We start from the raw sequence: 22305 nt of genomic DNA on the forward strand, positions 1-22305 counted from the left end.
TTAAGCATGTATGTGGTGACATACAAGTGGATCATGTCTTAAGTGATAACCAAAATGGTCTATAGTATATGGATATAGGAGGGAAACCTTATCCTGGTAACGTTACGGATGCAACCCGCTTTTTGGAATGGTCACAAGTGTTGTGACTTGTCACAGATGGTCTGATCCTAATCATTCGTGTAGGGGACATGCGAGCGGGGGCGTCCTATACAAAGATTTTGTATAAGACCTGACCACGAAGTGTTAATGTCTTGTTATATAACACCGTTCATGACTGAGACTCCACTTCACTAGGATGACCATAGGTAACACGACCTCAATCTTGAGTGAGTTGGGAACTCCTACCATTGAGAGTGGTCCTTTGATTTGTATGGGTGCGAGTGGCCAGGTCGCCGACTCAAACCTACCATTTTAGGGATTCGTCTGATTTGGGAGGCAGGAACTCAGCTACACAAGATGGAATTCACTCCTTTCCCGAAGCAAAGGCAAGTAGATAGATAGCTCCTTTAAGGGCCGATTCCAGGGCTTGAACGATGTGGTGCCACACACCTTCTCTTGGCCCGAGAGGTGTTCGCACATAGTTGGACTATGTTGTAATGTTTATTAGAGGAATCAGTGATACTTAAGGATTAAGATGTAACTACAGGGGAAAAATGATAAATTGGCCTAGTTGTACTTACGAGCATTTGTGAAAGGTCATCGTACTAATGATTGGTTATATCCGATGGATATAGAAATATATCTGTGGTAAGAAGAGTTCAACTGTTGGTCTTTAGTGGAATGACTGGCAGTTAACGAATAGTGGATCTCGTGGCTAAAAAGTTTAGTTAGCTATTCACGTACCGTTGGAGCTTCGAGCCATAGGTTCATAAGGTCCTCTAGGTAGCTTGAATAAAGTCGAAAATCAGTTTTTGGGTCAGTTTGAAATGTTCAAATTGACAAGAGGGAATTCGATTATATATGATATAATTGAACTAGTTAATTATATATGATATAATTGGCTAAATGTATGAGATACATTATTATGGAGAAAATTAGATATAAATATGGTTTATATCAAGTGGAAGAGAAATTAGTAGATATGTGATATCAAACTATAGGTTAAAATATAATATGATTATATTTATTTAATAATTAAATTGATTAATTATGTGATAATTAGTCGAAATCCTCTCCTCAATCGTGCGTTAGTGGGAGAATCCTTATTCGATTATTTTGACCGAAGAATAAAATGAAAATTTGTTTCATTTTGCAAAGGAAAAAAAACAAAAAAAAGAGTTCGAGAAATTCGCAATCAGTGTGAAAACGTCTTGATCGCTTAGTTGACAGTCTATACGATAGAGCTTCGTCGTCTAAACGATCGCACACCCGCGTCTATATGATCACACACCTTTCTCTAAACGATCGCTTAGCTTTCCTAAACGATCGTCTAGCGTACCACGTTTTCTAAACGATCGTTTACCTATTACTAGACGATCACTTAGTAAAACCTACACGATCGTGTAGCTTTGTCTAAATGATAAGTGTCCCCGCTATACGATAGCTTTCTCTCCCACTTGCTTATCATCTACACGATCAGCCAATTCCTCCGACCTCTACCAAAATCACCAAAGACCACACTTTGAATTCTCACTCCGAGAATACCAAGGGCTCCAAGTGGTGGTGTCGTCCCCGCTCTTGCTTGCTTGTGCTTGTTCGTGTTGCTGTCGTTCGTGTAAACGATCGTGCTGTCGTAGCCAACTCTTTAATGGACGATAAAGTTCGTAGAGGGTGGTTTTCTCGGCGTTGAGTTCAAGATTGAAGAGAGTCTTCAACTAGTATGTGAACTCAATCCCTTGTATTTTATTTAACAAAGCATGCTGTTAATTAGTGTAAATTGCATAACTGTTTGTTAGAATGTGTATGTTATTTTTTGGTCACAATGAAATCGGAAAGATTCGAACACGCTCATGGATGCTCTTAGTTAAGAGTTCCTTCACATGATTCCCTCGAAAAGTGCTTTAGTAACACTTTACGAGTTATGGAGAGGACGTAAAGGTAATTTATGTCACTTCAGGATTTGAGGATGCCCATCACATGTGTTGGTGCAAAATCCAAAGAAGCTAGAACGAAAGTATGCCTATTTGTAGGCTATCCTAAAGAGACAAAAGGTGGTTGATTTTATGATCACCAGGAAGATAAAGTATTTATGTCGGCAAATGTAGCATTCTTTGAGGAATACCACATTAAAAATCATCAATCTCGCAGTAAGCTAGTATTAAGTGAGATATCCAGAGAAACTACAGATAGATCAACAAGAGGAGTTGATCGAGCAATTTCTTCAACAAGAGTTGATGAAACTGTTGGGAATTGTGTCTTAAATCTCCTTGTAATCTCGTAGTTTGTAAACTCTGTAAACATATTGTTATTAATAAAATAAGTGTTATTTTATAAGCATTTACACAATCCAATAAACTAAGATTTGAGGTTATTTTATGTAAATTTAAACAAGTATATAGAGACATACAAGTAGATCTTGTTTAAATAATAACCTAAATGGTTTGTAGTAGATGGATAAAGTTGGGTACCTTATCCTAGTGACACTACGGATACGACCCGCTTTGTAGGTGTTACAAGTGTTGTAAAGTGCTACAAATGATCTGATTCTGATCATTCATGTGAAGACATGCGAGCGGGGGTATCCTATACAAAGAGTTTGTATAAGACCAGACTACGAAATGATTAGTCTCTTTATATAACACTGTTGATAAAAGTGACTTACATTTCACTAGGATGACCATAGGTGACATGACCTGAATCCTATGTGAGTTATGAACTCTTGCTCATGAAGGCGATCCTTTGATTTGTATGGGTGAGAGTGGCCAGATTGACAATTCAACTCAGCTTCACAAGATGTAATTCACTCCTTCCCCGATGCAAGGGTAAGTAGATAATTACTCTCTTAAGGGCTGATTCCAAGTCTTGAACATAGTGACCACACCCTCTCTTAGGAAGAGAGAACTCAGTCATAGTGGGACTATGACTTATTGTTCATTAGAGGAATCAGTGGTATTTAAGGAGTTAGATGTGACTATAAGGGCAAAACGGTAATTTGGCTCAGCTGTATTTACAAGCGATTTGTGAAGGGTCATCGCATTGTTGATTGGTTATATCCATGGACACAGAAATATATCTGTAGTGTGAAGAGTGCAACTATCGGTCTTTAATGAAGTGCCCGACAGTTAACGGATGGTGGATCGATTAAAGAGTTTAGTCAGTTATTCACGTACCGTTGGAGATTCAAGTTACAGGTCTATAAGGTCACTTGGTAGCTCAATGGATTCAAGTTAAGAATCAGATTTTTGGTTAGTTTGAAGTGTTCAAATTAACAAGAGGGAAATTAATTATATATAGTTTAATTAAATTAATTAAATTATATATGATATAATTGATATAATGTATTTGATATATTTTTAGATTGGAGGCATTGATATAAATATGATTTATATTAAATGTCATAAAATAGGAAAAGAACTATGGTTTATATGTTACATATGATGCAATATTAAAACTATAGGTTATAAATATGATATGATAAGTTAGTTATTGTATTTATTTATAATTTATTAATTATTTGATAATATTTATTTTTTTCAATAATCGACTTGAGTGGGTGGTTATTCACGGTTGTATGGTAACCGTGAGATAAAAAGGAAAAATGGGTTTTCAAATCATTCATTCGAAACGTTTCATAGTAACACTGTCGAGTAAAAACGAGTTTTACTAATCGATAGCCTTAGAGCCTAAATGATCGAGTATCAAGTCTATATGATAGACTTCTTCCTCTATGCGATCGAGTATCATCCTCTATACGATTGTTCATCGCTTACTTGATCGTCTACTCGATCGTTTCTTCCTTCTTCCCTCTATCCACAATCATACAGAGCCCACAACTCCTGGATTCTCACACCAAGAATACCAAGGTAATCTTGTGGTGGTGTCGAGTTCTATTCGAGGATCAAGGATCGAGTTATACTCGCTGGTGATCGAGGATTTTCCAATGGGACTAGGACTACAAAGGAAATAGAACAAGGACAAGTAAGAGAAATACTGAGTATCTAATGCCTTAGTTTATTATATTTTTTCTCTCATTTACTCAACATTGTATTTGTATATATCTATTGGAGTTTCAATCCAAGTGGGAGTTTGTTGGGTTCACTACAAGAAAAACCACCTTTCTTGACGTTTGCAATTTTAAATACTTGACGTTTTTATGAAAAAAAATGTCAAGAAATAGGTGATTTTAAAGAAAAAAAAGTCAAGAATTGTCTTAAAAAAGTGGAGGTCTTCGTTAAATATTTTACTTGACATTTTAAAAATATCAAGTTCAATTAATGGTTTCTTGATGTTTTTAAAACGTCAAGAATATTAAAATATATAGGACAGCGTTGCAACGCTACAAATTTTGACGGAAAAATGAAAAAATAAAAAAATCAAGCCCTATATATTTTGACGAAAAAATATATAGGGCTTGATTTTTTTGGTTTGAGGCTTGAACTTTCAAAGTTAGGGTTTAATCTCTCATGTATATTCTTAAATCTCATAACAAATTCTTCTTTAATATTGTTCTTGGTTTGAGGCATGAACTTTCAAAGTTAGGGCTTGATTTTATTCTATCAATCTTGAAGAGATTCTTCATTGGGGTAAGTAGATTTAGTTTAGATTAGGTTTAATTCTTGATTTTCTTGGTTTGAGGCATGAACTTTCAAAGTTAGTGCTTGATTTTAGTCCATCAATCTTAAAGAGATTCTTCATTGACGTAAGTAGATTTAGTTTAGATTAGGTTTAATTCTTGATTTTCTTGGTTTGAGGCATGAACTTTCAAAGTTAGTGCTTGATTTTAGTCCATCAATCTTAAAGAGATTCTTCATTGACGTAAGTAGATTTAGTTTAGATTAGGTTTAATTCTTGATTTTCTTGGTTTGAGGCATGAACTTTCAAAGTTAGTGCTTGATTTTAGTCCATCAATCTTAAAGAGATTCTTCATTGACGTAAGTAGATTTAGTTTAGATTAGGTTTAATTCTTGATTTTCTTGGTTCGAGGCATGAACTTTGGTTTAAATGCATCTTTCTTGCTTTATTTGAAGTCATTTTCACTTTCCCTTTTGTAAGATATTTTATATTGATCTTGATGTGTTGAGCAATGTTGGGGATATTTGTTTGAAACTTTGTGTTTGTATCATTTGTAGAATATTTTATACGAAATGGTTCTTTATTGACGGCAAAGTACTGCTATGAGAAAAGTTCTAGCTTTGTAAAAAGTAATTTGTGGACGTTTGAGTTGTTGGGCTTTATTTTATTATGTCTAGTTGCTTTTCCTTTAAGAGGTATGATCTAAAATTAGGTACCATAATACAATGTCAAAGGTAGTTTTGGATTGGTACATGTGATAGTTGTTATGTGAGTAGATGGATAGTTTTGATAGAAGGTTTGGAAATGTATGTTTTGAAATTGTTCATATTTGGTTGACTGTAAGAATTATGTTCCTTATATTGTTTTAGAAGTGCCCATATGGGTTTGTCCATATTCTTCTAATTAAATTACAAAATCCTTCATGGAGTTGTAAAGTTTCAATCTATATGTTGTAGTTTTTGTATATTATTTCATTGATGTAGGTGCTCAAAGTGACGAGTTAGGTACTCAAAGTGACGAGTTCAAGATGGGCTACGTTATTCTTGTGGAGACAGGAGTATAGTGAGCAAGATTTGTCTAGGATTACTTCATATGGGATTGATAGGTGTAATTTTTTTTAATTGTTCTTAGAGGGGATGGGGTTGTTGATTGTACAATAGGAAATGTGTTTATATGAGGGTTGATAGTTGTTATACTTTTGAAATTGTTCATATGAGGTTGATTATAATGTTGGAATTGTTCATATGGGGTTTTCCATACTCTTTTAACTTAGAAATACTTTATGAGGTTGTAATATTGACAATGTTAAAAAAGTGAAGTTTTTATAAAGAGATATTAGTAGAAATTTGGTTGATATATAAGATTGAAAATGTGTGTATTATTTATTTGATTGGTGTATGTATGTCATATATATACCAAATGTGGTCGTTGGATCAAAATACAACAGCAATTATAGGTAAAAACGTCAACATTATAGATTTTTTTTTAAAAAAATCACAATCAAATTTCTTGACATTTTTTCCTTGTCGAGATTATACATATCCTTGACATTTTTTCCTTGTCAAGAACACTCATATTCTTGACATTTCAAACATGTCAAGTATTAGTGTTTCTTGACATTTTTTAAATGTAAAGTATCACTTTTCTTAACCTTTTAAAACGTCAAGAAAATTGACATTCTTGACACTGGTTTCCTTGACGTTTTTAAAAACGTAAAAAAAATGACATTTAAAAAATGTCAAGAAACACTGTTTTTATAGTAGTGATTTTATGTCATAAAACTCGTAGTTTGTAAACATATTCTATTTTCAATAAAGGTGTTATTGACGTTTATTCAATAAAGTTGTTGTTGAATATATAAATTACACTTGTTAAGATTAAATCCAATAAACTTAAAGATCCATAGCTATTATATGAATACTTGAACTTTATGTGAAGATAAAAGAGTGGATCAAGTTCAGTAAATAGCCAAAATGGTGTATAGTATACCAATAAGGCTGGGTTTCTTATTCTGGTAACACTATTGGATGCGGCCCACTTTGTAGTTGTTACAATCGTTGTAAAGTGCTACAAATGAAGTGATCCTAATTTATTTCAAAGTGATGACCTAAGTAGCTTAACCTTAATGAGCTAACTATGAATTCCTATGAATTCCTATTTATTTGAGATTATTTCAGGGGTAAAACAGCTATTGGCGAGTGCAACTACTAGGCTTTAGTGGAATGACCCGATAGTTAACAAATGAGGGTTAATTCGGTCTAAAGAGTTTAGCTAATTAATTTCATATTACTAGAGCCCATGATCGGTTCATTAGGTCCCCTACTAGCTCATAACGTGATAAGTTAATTTGAAACCTTCAAATTCGAATTAAGGGAATTAGTAATTATATATGATATAATTACATGTTTAATTATTGAGATCCTTGATTTTGCAAAAGTTTATTCCTGTTCCAACCTTTCATTAAGGAATACTCTATATTTAGGAGCAAGTTTGTACTAAAGAAAGTCATATACTTGATTGGTCTTAAAGACAACTTTGAATTTTAAGACCACTAGGTCAAACCAAACATCATTCGACTTCCATTACAATCGCTCTTCTTGTAACTAGTATCTATGTGCATATGTATATAAGAAAAGTGTTTTTTGGATGGTTCGAAAATTCATTGACATTCATCTATGTTCTATTGACATTGTTAAAAACGGTCATAAGCAGGTTACTTCATGAATGGTTGAGTGTAGAAAATCATTAAAAATGAACAAGGTTCCAAAGTGTATTCCTGTTTCGACTTTTCATTAAGGAACACTCTATATTTAGGAGTAAGTTTGTACTAAAGAAAGTCCTTGATTGGTCTTAAAGACAACTTTGAATTTTAAGACCACTAGGTCAAACCAAACATCATTTGACTTCCATTGCAACCGCTCTTCTTGTAACTGGTATCTACGTGCATATGTATATAAGAAAAGTGTTTTTTGGATGGTTCGAAAATTCATTGACATTCATCTATGTTCTATTGACATTGTTAAAAATGGTCATAAGCAGGTTACTTCATGAATGGTAGAGAGTGTAGAAAATCATTAAAAATGAACAAGGTTCCATATCGTCCTTGTGATGTTATAAGTTTCATGAGAAGGCTTGGAGAGGTCGGGAGCTTGCATTGAATTCAATCAAGGGCTTCTGTGAATCCTTATATGCTCCCCTCCATGCATTCTCAGTTGTTCTAATTGAGACGAATCTAGGAGTGTTTTATCTTTAGCTCAAGGTCGAAGGACCATTGTTTCAAATATGTTGTTGAGAATTTTCCCTTTTGATGGTTATGGAAAATAAAAAGCAAGACAAGCGAGAAAGTTCTTTACATCAAATTAGTTTAAATTATAAAATGTAAATAAAAAGGGAAAGAAAATATGAGCTTATCCCACTGAAAAGTTTTCAACATTAGAAATTCAATTGAAATCACACCCCCTAACCATAGCTTTTCTACAATAAGAAGGTCCAAATTGCCTCTAGAAAAGGGCAAAAACGTCAATAATAAAGCTCCCAGAGTTAAGGATTGGGAAATAACAAATGCAAAATCTCCAATCATATCATTATTATTTCAGTCAAAACTCTTCTCCATGCTATAAATAATATAAAACCCAAAAAAAAGAACAAAAAGAAGTGAGAAACTTCTGAAGAGAAGAAGCTGCTGAAACAAATTAACAAAGTAGAAGAGAAATGGATCGAGTAAAACCCCAGAGTTGAGCAATTTCTTTCAAATTCATAAGCAAAACCCAGAGTTTAGAAATTTCTTTACAACACATATGCATTTCGTCTAAGCACAAAGATAGAAGAAATTACCCGAAACTCATTGCCTCTGATTTCTTTAAATATGCATTCTAATCTCTCCACTACCATTTCTGCATTCTTCTCAAACCTCTTCTTCTCTACCATTTCCTGCTTGCAGTCTTCCCAATCTCATCCCTGCCCTTCCTTACCCTGCACCCATCATTTAAAAAATGGCAGAGCAGTTGTGTAATCCAAGCCACCTGAAGCATGAACTGGAGCTGAAGAAGTATCTGAAACCTTACACTTGCGATGGCTGCAAGGAAATAGGCTTTGGGCCTCGATACCGATGCGAAAAGTGTGATTTTGATCTTCACAAAGCCTGTATGTTTCCAAAAAACTCACCAATTTCCCATGAATTCTTCCCACGTTCCACCTTCAAGTTCTTTAAAATCCCACCAAGAGCCTGCCACGACAAATGCAGACGGATCTGCGACGCCTGCACAAAGCCTATCAATGGCTTTATGTACCACTGCAAGAAACGTGACTTGGATCTCCACCCTTGCTGTGAAAACCTCAAGATGAATTACCAAATTGAAGACGTGGAGTTCAATCTCCACAAGGAAGTCCAAGGTGAGTGCATGTGGTGCAACAAAAAGACCATCAGAAGCCACGGCCAACACAATGGTTGGTCCTACATATCTGAGTGCAGGAAGTACCATGTTCACGTGGCTTGTGCCACTGAAATGGCTTTAGAAGAATGGTACAAGAACGGAGGAGACTGGATCAATGTCGATAATGCCGATCAGGACCCAAACTTGGCTCTGCAGAAGGTGAATCTGAAAGCAATTCAAGCTCGAGGGCGTGGGGATGGCGGAAAAGGGAACAAGTTTTGGAGGATCCTTAAGGTCTTCATCAAGACCATTGTTAGTATCGTTCTTGGAGATCCCACCACGGTTCTGGCGTCTCTCTTCATCGAGCTGATTGCATGAAACTTGTTTATTTAAACTTTTGTTTTGCCTTCTCTTTCTGCATAGTGTATTCTCTTTTTTCTTTTATTCCAAAAGTATAGTGTACACAAGTCTGTAACACTAAAACCATGTTTCAGTTTTGATTGTGTGCCTGCAAATGAACAAATAAAAGTGATGTTTTTTTCTTTATTGTTGGGTTATTGATGATAATTTAATTGGAGCCAAATAAATGGGGAAAGCTGAACGATTCAGATCTCAAAATAAAAGAAGAGAAAAAAACACAGGATTCAGATTCAACAAACCAACCATAGAGGGCTAAATCGAAGAAAGTTAAAAAGGGCGAAAAGGAAACGACAAGAAATTGAAGTTACCTGATATCATCGTGAGATGAAATGAGTTGATTAAGGTCGAACTAAACTCCCATGGCAGACGCAGCCGGCGGCCAGGACGTCGGTCAAACCAGGAGGAGTTCGGCGATGAGAGAGAGAACTGAACAGAGAAGGAAATTTCAGAAGAAATGAAAGGAGTTTAGGGCATTTATGGATGAATTAATTGTATTATATTAAGATTATATTATTTTTAAATTGAAACCTTAAATTTGGGCTCACACTGCTGTTAGTGGGCTGGGCTCAAAACTAAAATAATTTGGATTCCGTTCTTCTCAATCCAAATTCTTTTTTATATTTTCAAATTACTTAATTTTCCACGTTTAAATGCAATTTTTATATCATCTATATTGGTTTTGAAGGATTAAAAATATATTTTAAAGTTATTTTAAAAATATAAAAGTGAAACGGGTATTAATGGTTTGTATTCATAATTGACAGTGAGGGTATTTTTGAAACTTTTTGTAAGTTCAAGGGTATTTTCAAAACTAAACACTAACGATTTCCTTCCAAAATTAACAGCAATGACACTTTTGAACCGTTTATAAAAGTTTAAGAGTATTTTTATAATTTTGAAAGTTCAAGGATATTTTTTACACAGGAATAAAGTTTAAAGATATTTTGTATAATTTAGCAAAATATGCAATATGTAATTTATTATAAATTAGATTAAATAGCAAATTTGCTCTTTATGGTTTGGATAAAGTTAGAGGTTAGTCCTTATGATTTTAAAAGTTAGAATTTAATCTCTATGCTTTGATATAATTAATTTCATATATAGTTCCTATAGTTTGTTAAAATCCTCTTAATAGACCCTAGTATAGGGACTGTTTATGAAACTTTTTTCAAACCATAAAAACTAAATTCTAATTAAAAACCACATGCACTAAATTCTAACTGCCTCCAAACCACAGGGACCATAATTTTAATTTGTCTAACAAATTATATAATATTACAAAACAATAATTATCCATTTTTTTTTTAATGTAAAACATGTTCATAAATAAATTAATAATAGTTTATTGTCAACTTATATTTAGTGAGTAACTATAACTAATTTACAATTATTTAAATTATAATCCAACTTCTTACTATACTACCAAACACACATCTGAAAACATGAAATATAATTCTGTTTTCATTTAATCCATTGTTTTCAAGTTTCAGTTTTCATATTCTTCACGAAACAGACTCTAAATTTTATTTTGCTTCGAATATATAGCCAATTAAAAATACCATGTACACTACATTGTTTGGGATAGGAATATGCACGATTTAGTTCGGCCTGATTTTGAGCAAAATCAATGATCGAATCAAATAGATCAATTTATAACAACTGTGAATAGTTAAAACCAAATGTTTTCTCTTTTGATTTTAAACTGAATTTCCCTTATTCGGTTTGATTAAAACTTTTTTTTTTCTAACCCTTTTTTTTCTAACCCAAATACAAACTCATTCTTATTCAAAATAATAACACAGATACCAAAACTAACAACATTCCTAAAGTCCCTTGAAAACCGCTAAAAGAAAACGATAGAACAAATGAAACCTATTTCATTAGAGAGTAGTGAGGAGAGGCGATGCGATGATTGATGGTGAAGGCAAATGACTGAATGCAATGGTTGTTAGGGTTTCTTTTTTAACTAATGGGCTTACAAGGTGGGTTTCTGGGTAGTGGGTATTCATTTAAATTCTAATAGGTATATATATATATATAATTATGTTTGATCTTTTGTTTGTTTTTTCTACTATTGAATCGATATTCAAACTGATCAACTGGTTCTTTCAAGCAGTGAACCAAAAAACCCAGAAAAATAGAAAGAACCTTCAGTTTGGACCAAATTTTGCATACCCCTAATTTGCCATATCTTTGTTATCGTCAATTAGGGTTTATTCCTATTAATATTTACCTTTATAGTATTTTCTCTTTTTGTATTTTTCTTTCTTAGTTTCTTGGTGTCTATTTATTCACCTTTATAAAAGTCTAACTGTAAATTATGATTATATTATTCAATATAATATATTTAACAAATCAACATGGTATGAGATCCCTAAAATCCTAGAGTTTTATAATTTTTAGCTATCGTCTCCCCAACTCTTTAATGCCTCTGTTCGATCCTTCCTCGCATAAATTTGTCGTCTTGCCCCGATTTCTACCCACTCTGTCATCAGCCAAACCCCTCTCTTCTCTAGCGTCGCCCATTGGAGTTTAGTATAGTTATTCTGCCATTGTCACCTAGCTATGCTCCAGCTGTCACTGCGACACAAGTACAAATACATTTCATTTGTTATTGTGCTTGCACACATGTGTAGCTAGCCAGGTTCTCTTACACTCAATCCATCCAAATCAACGTCGTCCAGATCCATTGGTCTCGTTTCAAATTGTCACTTCTAGATCTATCCAATCGTCGTCCTTTGTCGCTTGCCTTAGATCTGTTCGGTCCCATTTTGCCCAATTCTTTTCATTGTTGTCCAATACATTTTTAGTTCGTGCGTATCCATATTTTATGTTCTTCGCTTGTCGACTCGTAGCCCTGTCGCCTATGAAATCATCCACCACGGATGCGTCGTGCATAACCCGTCGACCATGGATCAGTCGCCTCAATCCACTCACGTTTAAATTTATCTTAGATCATGTTCTGGAATTAGTTTAATTTTGGTTCAGTTAGGCTGGTTCAATTGTTACACCCCGCCCCAAGCCCACCACCTAAGCCCGAGGAGAGGCGTGAGGGACTGCAGATACCACCCTTTTGTGATACCTACTGCCCATCTGAACCCCTTTAATACACTTAGTAAATTTTAAGTCAAGGAGATAAACAAAAATTGATTAAGCAGGCCCATTTTATTATTACAATGTAATGTTATACAACTCCAAGACTGAACTATAAAGTTTACATCAATAATTCTAAAACCCCGGAAGTGTGACTGTGGCTTGTGGCAGACCTTGACCTTAGCAGCACTCTAGAACTCCTCACCTTTCCTTACCTGGGAAGAAAAATATGAAATAACAGAATGAGCTTCACAAAGCTCAGTGAGTGGTAAGCAACTTTTAGAGTCTATTTCAACTCATAAATAACAAGCATATCATAAATACGAGGTTAAAACTCAAACCTTAGCTTTGAATGAGTCTGTCTCAACTTCTATCTACATGCATGGTGTATAGTTACTTGTTACTAATCATAAACGCTTGCTCTTTTGCGTTCTCCTTTTATTCCTTATGTGCACATAGCTTTCCGCTCATGGGCTTAGAAGCTAGGCTCATCGGCCCTTTGACCATCCCATACGATGTTCCTCCTACAGGCTCAGGAACTAGACCTCTCGGTCCCCTGACCATCCCGTAAGGTTCCACTCGGCTCAGGAACTAGGTCTATTGACCCCCTGACCATCCCGATTATATATTCTCATTCACATGCTATTTACTCATTCATAACATAAATATAAACAATTTACTCTAAAAGATATGCTTTAGACTTAAAGGAATACCACTCACCTTGGTAAGGATAGGAACCTTTCTTTCTAGGAGTTCCTTGATCACCTCGGGCTCTCTTTCGAACCCTAAGATCCAGATTTAACTTGAAGCTTAGATTACTTCCTTCATGCTATAAAATTTCTCATGAAGCGTACATTAAAATATTAGCTTAGAACTTCTCGTGGTTTGGTCGGAATCCTCAAAACATTAAGACTGGCCCAAGCTTACCCAACAGCTCGACCCCTCTGAATTTTCTTCACTCTCCAGCCCGATTCCTTGGAGCTTCTTCTCTGGCGCCCTACCATAAAAACTAGGCTCTCAGAGCTTTTAGGTGGCTTTAGAATCACTCTAAACGCACGAGTATTCTAGGAGAAATCCTTGTCCTAATTTGATGTTACTTCCAGACTTTACTGTTCGACAACATCTTCTCCTCTTGGAACTTTATGGTCAACGCATGCTTATCTCCGAAAATTCTCTTAAACACTTTTCCTAATGTTTTTTTTTTCAAGAGGATTTCGAGTTATGTACTGAAGAGACCTTTTGTGGTGGTATTTATAGGCTAAAGGAAATGATCCTTCTCATCTTTACCAAGCCTCCAATGCAAGACACCTCTTACTCTTGAAGTTTTTGCACCATGTTTTACCACCACCTACTTCCTTACCATTCACCTACTCTCATTCCACACACCTACTTGAGTTGTCTTCCTCATGCATAAGACTTCCTTTGCATGAAACTTAATTCGTCTAGCTTCTACTAATTCAAGTCTAACCACCTCTTGGTATAGCCATTTGTTCAGATGAGCTCATCAGTTTTACGTAATGCAAGCCTCAACACCGCTTCATCATTTAGTCCATCGTGCAGCTCTTGCACTTCATCACTTAGCTCCCTCATTTAATGAATCTCTCACTGTAATCGTCTATCGCTTAGCACTACGCCTGATTATGTAGCTCAATCATTTAGTAAATGATTCTGCTCTCAGCAATCTTGCGCATAGCCTATCGCTTAACTGCCACGCCTATCGTTTAGCACTAACATCTTATCGTCTAGTGCTTACACTGATCGTGTAGTGTCTTTACCTATCGTATAGCTCGATCGTCTAGCATGTCACTTCTCAACGCCGCTTGCATCTTTACGATCGTCTAGTGCATCGTTGAGCTCCGTACTTTTGCTATACGATCGCCTGCCTCATCGCTTAGCTTTGTGCATTTGCTACACGATCGCATACCTCATCGCTTAGCTTCACACATTTGCTACGTGATTGCCTACCTCATCGTGTAGTGTCGCTCCTTTGCTACACGATTGCCTAACTCATCGTGTAGTCCCGTTCACTTCTATACGATCATCTGCTCAGTGCCTTGTGCTCAAGCTTCTCTTGCTCTCTTCGCTCTCGCTCACACAGCCTCAACGCATGAGCAACTCTTAACAACGCCTTTTGCCAATGCTTTGGTCAACATGCGTCCTACTTCACAAATGCATGGTTGCCTTTGGTTTAATGTTTAGTCTCTTTTAAACCTCTACTTACTCAACCTCATCTCATGCGTTTAATGTTTCCTAACACCACACGTATGGTTTCTTTTGGCTTTACACTTAGCCAAATTTCACTAATTAAGGCTTAACTCAAAGCTACTCAAAGAAAATCTATTCAACACTTAGAAATTTCCTTCTCTTCAATATAGGATTTAACTCATACTTAGTTAATTCCCTTGATTATCTGCTTAAGTGGGGAAATTGAGATCCGGGTTTCACATCAATTCACTTTAGTCTAATCGATTTTAATTTGGTTTGGTTTAATTAGTCCGGTACACCTATTTAGTTGTTTCAACTGTTTTCATTTGTGGGTTCATCCTCTGTGTTTCAGTTATGGGTCATTTGTTTCATTTTCAAATATTTTGAACGTGGGTCTCTGTTTCTAGTCCAAAAGTTATTCGTGGTTTCGTTCTTCGTGGGTTTTTGTTTCCGATCTAGATCTACTGTTTTGATTCAGAAGTTTTTCTTCACAAACTTGGGTCTTTCACCATCCTATCACCTTGAGTTTGAGAGAGGGTGGTAACGTAAATTAGAGTTTATTCCTAATTAGTATTTTCCTTTATAGTATTTTCCCTTTTTGTATTTTTCTTTCTTGCTTTCTTGGTCTTTATTTATTCACCTTTGTAAAAGGCTAATTATAAATCCTGATTATTCAATATAATATACAAAATCAACAATCTCCTATACGGTTGTCAACAATCACAAAGGTCGATCGATCACCGATGATCATGACAATCAGTCGTCGAAGGTCACGACGTTTGGTCATCAAATATTTGTTAATGGTCATAACAGTCGATAATCGGCGATCAAGACAGTTACTCGCTATCAGTGAAGACAGTCAATTGTCGACGATCAAGTTGGTCGTTAACTGCCACAATAGTCGGTCCCAGACATTCAATTGAGGATTAAGACGATCGGTCTTTGACAATCTAAATGACTACCCGTTGACGATTAAGGCGATTGGTCATCAACGATTAAGACTATTGGTTGCCAAGAGTAGATCATGAAAGTCGGCCGATGGTTGTTACCGATGGCGATCAACAACCATTGACAAGAGAAAGACGATGAAGAGAAATTTTCTCAAACCTATGGCATTTATTAAAAAAAATATTCCAAAACCCATGAGTTCGATTTTTTATCCCAGGAATTTTGTTCCAATGGACCAAAATGGGTTAATGTCAAACCCCCTAATTCCAAATCCATGTGTCAAACACCCCTTAATCTTTCAAAATTGATTTAATATTTAATTTTACATTTTTAAATCATATTTTTATACTATTAAAATTGATTTTGAATTATTAAAATCATTTTTTTTAGTTATTTTGAAAAGTGCCTTTTTAAATATAAAAAAAAAATATTTAAAAATATTTACACTTTATATCAAAAAGTTCCAAAAGTACAAAATACTTTTGAAACTTTTTACTATAAAGTGTGAATATTTTTTGGATTTTTTTATTTATAAGAATTTCCCTTTTTAAAAAAACATTTTAATCATCTTGAAATAACTCTCAAATATGCTACTAATCGGTTGGGCTGAATCTTAATAAAATAATTTTAAAAACAAGTCTTCTAGCAAGGTTTCAATTTTTATTTGAAAAAAATAGTAAAAACGAAACATCATTACAAAAACAATTTTTTAATGATATAACCTCAATTTTCGAGTTAGAATTCACACTATCCTAATTTTTAAAAAAAATCAAATTATATATATTTTTTTAGTTTCGACTTTTCATTAAGGAATTCTCTATATTTAGGAGCAAGTTTGTATTAAGAAAGTCATATACTTGATTGCTCTTAAAGACAACTTTTAATTTTAAGACCACTAGGTCAAACCAAACATCATTTGACTTCGATTGCAGGGGCTCTTTTTGTAATTGGTATCTACATGCATATGTATATAAGAAAAGTGTTTTTTGGATCACTACTACATAACTGGGTTTTAATGTCGTTTTAAAACTGACATTATAGGAGTACAATATCGATTTACAACCGACTTCAAAGATCGTGATATAAAAGATCTTTAATGTCAGTTGTCTTTAATGTCAGTTGTCTTTAATGTCGGTTTTAAACCGACATTATAGATGACAAAGATTTCAATGCAAGTTATTATCAATGTCAGTTTTTAACCAACATTGAATACTGTTAAACTGACATTGAACATTATCTTTAATGTCGGTTTTCACCTACTTTTTGTCAGTAATTGTCCAATATTAAATGTTTGTCATTGTCCACTATGTTCAAGACCCGGAATCAGCCCTTAAGGGAGTAATCTATCTATTTACCCCTGCTTCGGGGAATGAGAAAATTCCATCTTGTGTAACTGAGTTACCAACTCCCCAATCAGACATATCCCCAAAAATGTAGACTTATTGAGTTGGCAATCTGGCCACTCTCACCTATACTAATCAAAGGACCACCCTCAAAGGTAGGAGTTCCCAAACACTCAGGATTAAGGTCATGTCACCTATGGTTGTTTAAGTGAGATGTAAGTCTCAAGTATCAACGACGTTATATAAAGAGACGAGTCATCTCGTGGTTCGGTCTAATACAAACTCTTTATATAGGACACCCCCACTCGCATGTCTCCACATGAATAGTCAGGATCAACCATCTATAGCGTAAACCTCTACAAAGCGGGTCATATCCGTAGGCCACTAGGATCAGGTATCCCTCTTTAATCCTTATACTACAGACCATTTTAGGTTATCATTTAAGGCATGATCCACTTGTATATCTCATATACATGCTTAAGTTTTCATACAATAACCATGGAGTTTTGTTTATTGGATATGAGTAAATGCAAAATAAAATAACTCTTATTTTATTCATAACAATGTGTACAGTGTTTACAAACTACAGACTCTGGAAGAATTAGGACAGCAATCCCAACATGTTTAACTATTGAACCAATAATCAAATCGATCAAACCAGTTCTTTCAAGCAATGAACAAAAAATCCCTGAAAAATAGAAAGAACCTTCAATTTGGACCAAATTTTGCACACCCCTAATTTCCCGTATCTCTGTTAATGTCAATTAGGGTTTATTCCTAATTAATATTTTCCTTTATAATATTTTCTCTTTTTGTATTTTCCTTTCTTAGTTTCTTGGTATCTATTTATTTATCTTTATAAAAGTCTGATTGTAAATTATGATTATATTATTCAATATAATTTACTAAATCAACTGGTATGAGAGCCTTAAAATCCTAGAGTTCTATAATTTTTAGCTATCGTCTCCCTAACTCTCTATTGCCTCTGTTCGACCCTCATCACATAAATATTTTGCCTTGCCCCAATTTCTACCCGCTCTATCATCAGTCAAACCCCTCCCTTCGCTAGCATTGTCCATTAGGGTTTAGTATAGTTATTCTACTATTGTCATCCAGCTCTGCTCCAGCTGTCATTGCCACCCACGTACATATACATTTCATTCGTTGTTGTGGTTGCATGCATGTGTAGCTAGCCAAGTCCTCTTGCACTCAATCCATCCAGATCAACGTCGTCCTGATCCATCGCTCTCGTTTCACGTCATCACTTCTAAATCATCCAGTCGTCATCCTTTGTCGCTCGCCTCAAATCTGTTCGGTCCCGTTTTACCCAATCCATATCGTTGTTGTCCAATACATTTTTAGTTTGTGCATCTCCAGATTTTATGTTCTTCGTTTTTCGACTCACAACCTCGTTGCCTGTGAAACCATCCACCACGGATTCGTCGCACACAGCTCGTCGACCATGGATCAGTCGCCTCAATCCTCTCACGTTCAGATTTGTCTTAGATCATGTTCTGGAATGAGTTTAAGATTTTCTTCAATTAGGCTGATTCAATTCACTTCAATCAAATTGATTTTAGTTTGGTTTGGTTTAATTAATCTGGTTCACCTGTTTAGTTGTTTCAACTATTTTTGTTTCTGGGTTCATCCTCTGTGTTTCTGTTATAGGTCATTTGTTCCGTTTCAAATATTTGATCGTGGTTCTCTGTTTCTAGTCCAAAAGCTTTTCGTGGTTTCATTCTTCGTGAGTTTTTGTTTTCCGTTCAGATCTGCTGATTTGTTTCGGAAGATTTTCTTCACAAACTTGGGTTGTTCGTTTGAGAGAGGGTATTAACGTAAATTAGAGTTTATTCCTAATTATTATTTTTCTTTATAGTATTTTTCCTTTATGTATTTTTCTTTCTTGGTTTCTTCATGTTTATTTATTCACCTTTATAAAGGCTAATTATAAATTCTGATTATTCAATATAATATACAAAATCAACAATCTCCTATATGGTTGCACCTTAATATCAAGTTTTTTTTTTTTATTTTCCTTATTTTAATTTTTTTTAGATTTGTTTGAATCTCCTATTCTTTAGGTTCTATTTATATTTTAATGTTGAATCAAAATATATTTTCTCCTCCAAATCTTTGTGTTGTATGTAGATGATATTCTTCTTGTCGCTAATGATTGTGGGTCACTGCATGATGGTAAGAATTACCTTTCTAGCAACTTTGAGATGAAGGATATGAGTGAAGCTTCCTATGTGATTGGAATAGATCATAAGGAATTTTAGGTTGTCTCAAAAAGCTTACATCAACAAAGTTCTAGAAAGATTTAAGATGGAATCATATAAACCTAGTCCAATTTCCATCCAGAAAAAGAGACAATTTTAATTTATTTCAATGTCCCAGGAATGATTTGGAACATAAAGAAATGGATAATATCCCTTATACTTCTTTAGTTGGGAGTTCGATGTATACTCAGACCTATACTAAGCCGAATAGAAGCTTTGTGGTCGGAATGTTGGTCGTTATCCATCAAATCTCAGACTATTTCAGTGAAAAGCTGCAAAGAAGATTTTAAGATACTTACAAGGCACTAAAGATCACATGCTCACATATGGAAGTAGTAACCTTGAGGTTGTTGGTTACTCGGACTCAGACTAATTATTCTACTTTAAATACTAATTGAATCATGGTGTAAAGTGGCTTGTTAGTACTTTAAAGGGCCTTTTTATTCTTTCTTTGAGAGTTGGAAAATTAAAATTTTCATTAGCGACAGACAAAATTATTGAGAAATAAAAAGTCATTCAATTTGAAAATTTTTCATATAGCAAATAAATTGAATTACGATTGGTGTTACCTGCTAATAACTTGCCAGATTTCAATAGGAAGCTTTCTTCTTAAATCGATTCACTCTTTAAAGTGACTACAAATTTTTTCTTCTTTTTTGGTTGGAGAATTTGAATGTTGGTTAATGGATTAGTTAGAAATACAAGAGAAACGGAGGCATTGTGTTTTCTTGATGGATTTGAAGGGCTTGACGGTCTGAAGCTATTATAGATGTTTTAGTTGAATTAAGATTATGGCATTTTAACATGATTTAATGACTTTGCAAATGAGAATGAGATAGTACAACATATTGTGTTTAAGTTAATGGTTAGTCTTCTTTATTGAATTTGAATTACATTATGTTCGTAGTCCTCTGCAATAGTATGATATTGTCCTTTTAAACCCTCATGACATTTTTTTTTCACCTCAATAGGCCTCATAGCAATGGAGATAGTTATCTTCTATTATAAATCCACCATTATCTACTTATTTAACCAATGTAGGATTTTGGTCTTTTGGGCATTAATAGATGTATAGTAGCATATTTTTACTAGATGGCTCTCCCACCTTTTGATCATATACATTTGAGTACAACATTAAACATACATTTAAGAAGAAAATGACCCTATATTATTTACTTTATTATCAAATGAGAGTTGATTTCATCAGTTTCAATAGTACATGGTAATTTATTCATTCATTCAAAACTAAAATGTAATTAATAGGAACGTGTTCAAAATCACTTTCGCAACAAAAGAATTTTTTTAAAAAAAATTATTTTTTTTTATGAAAACATTTGAACGAATTATTAAGTTAAAAGCGTGTTCAATATGTTATACATAGTATTTTTCAAGAATATGAATAAATAAAAAGAAAATTCTTTATCAATTTAAAATCTATATTTATAGAAACATTTGAGAAATAAATAATTCAAAAATAAGAAAGGAAAAACATATCTATAATTAATAAAATTACTTTTGATTTTTGGATATAGTGCAACCAAAAATATTTTGATATTTAAAATACTTTTAAAAATTTAAGATATTAAATTATATTTATCAACATCTTCCAACCAAACCTAACAAGCTTCTATCCTCCCCTTGAAGATATTCCAAAAACACCACACTACAATTTCTTTTTTTAATTTAGTTTTTTTATTTGTTATTGTTTAGAAAAAGCTTCAATGTTAGTTAATTGAAAAATATAACGCAGCGACTTGTTAGAAAAAGAATAGAAAAAAGCGTTACATTTTTGTTGTTATTTTTATTAATTTGAATGATAAAGTGAAAATAAAAAGGTAAGAGCCAAGAAGAGCTTATGTATATATGTTAAGGATCAAAAAGTTTGTTGTTCAAATTCCTACACCACCAATTTGTACCCAAAAAAAAAAACAAAAAAAAAGATCAACTTCATTTATAAAAAAAAATCAACTTCTCCCATTTAAAGGTCTTCAAAATGAGGACTTTTGGGTATATATAAATTGGGTTGGGAAAATTTTTTGGACCAATCCAAAAAAAGCCTGGGAATGAAATGTCTGGGGGTTTATCTGAGAGCGTTCTGAAGTCTGAAAATCACGAATACCTGTTTTTGGGATACAAAGTTTGAAAGTCTGGATTTTTGAAGCCTGTGTTTGGGATGAAGGCATGGGTTTGGGTTATCTGATTTTTTTTTTCCTGATTTTAGTGATTGTTTTGTGAACTATATAATCTCTGGTGTGTTTTGAATTGATTTCTATGATAACTTTGAAAGAAAATTTTAGTCCATCCATTTTAAAATAAAATTTATAGTAGCTTCATCTTTTATAGTCCTAGATTAATTCATTTGGTCCATTAATTTCCATGACAATAATTTAGGAATGAAAATGATTAATCATTTTCATTAAAAAAATTATTTTAAAGTAACAAACTAACAAAGTTTTGAAATTAAGTTTTATAACAAATTCAGTCCACTTTTAAATTTCTAATTTATCTCTTTTTAAATAACAAATTTATCTTTTGATAACAAAGTAGTAAAGTTTGAAATTTAGTATACTAACACATTTATAACCAAGATAGTTTTGCTTTAATCCCTAAATTATCCTTTTTTTTTTCCTGTAATCATTAAATTTTGAGGTTCACGTTTAATAGTATTTTGAATCTGTCTCACTTTTTTTCTTCCTTTTTTTGTGGGGAATTGTCGATAATTGCCAATGTTGATCAACAACGGTAGGTGTGCATTGGCCCGTGAAGAGAATTTGATGACCCATATGTAGCATGATTGGTGCAACACTTCAACCTTTAGAGATCCTAGATGGAAAAGTCAATTTTTTGTTTTTTAGTGTGTCAAAATGAGTAACAAGGATGTTGGGTTTTATGTCCTATAACTTGTAGCTTGTAAACTATTTCAATAAAGGTGTTATTGACGTTTATTCAATAAAGTTATTGTTGAATATATAA

The 22305-nt window shown here is 33.9% G+C and overlaps 1 protein-coding gene across 1 annotated transcript; it reads left to right on the forward strand.

Moving 5' to 3' along the window:
• Positions 1–8663: 8663 nt before the first annotated feature.
• On the forward strand, positions 8664–9422 carry LOC120080612 (uncharacterized). The gene has a single exon (XM_039035340.2). It carries the CDS (start codon positions 8664–8666, stop codon positions 9420–9422), a length of 759 nt encoding a protein of 252 aa, XP_038891268.1.
• Positions 9423–22305: the final 12883 nt, after the last annotated feature.

The sequence above is a fragment of the Benincasa hispida genome, chromosome 6 (assembly GCF_027475165.1).
Source record: "Benincasa hispida cultivar pf3 chromosome 6, pf3_genome.v1.1, whole genome shotgun sequence".
Taxonomy (NCBI): domain Eukaryota; kingdom Viridiplantae; phylum Streptophyta; class Magnoliopsida; order Cucurbitales; family Cucurbitaceae; genus Benincasa; species Benincasa hispida.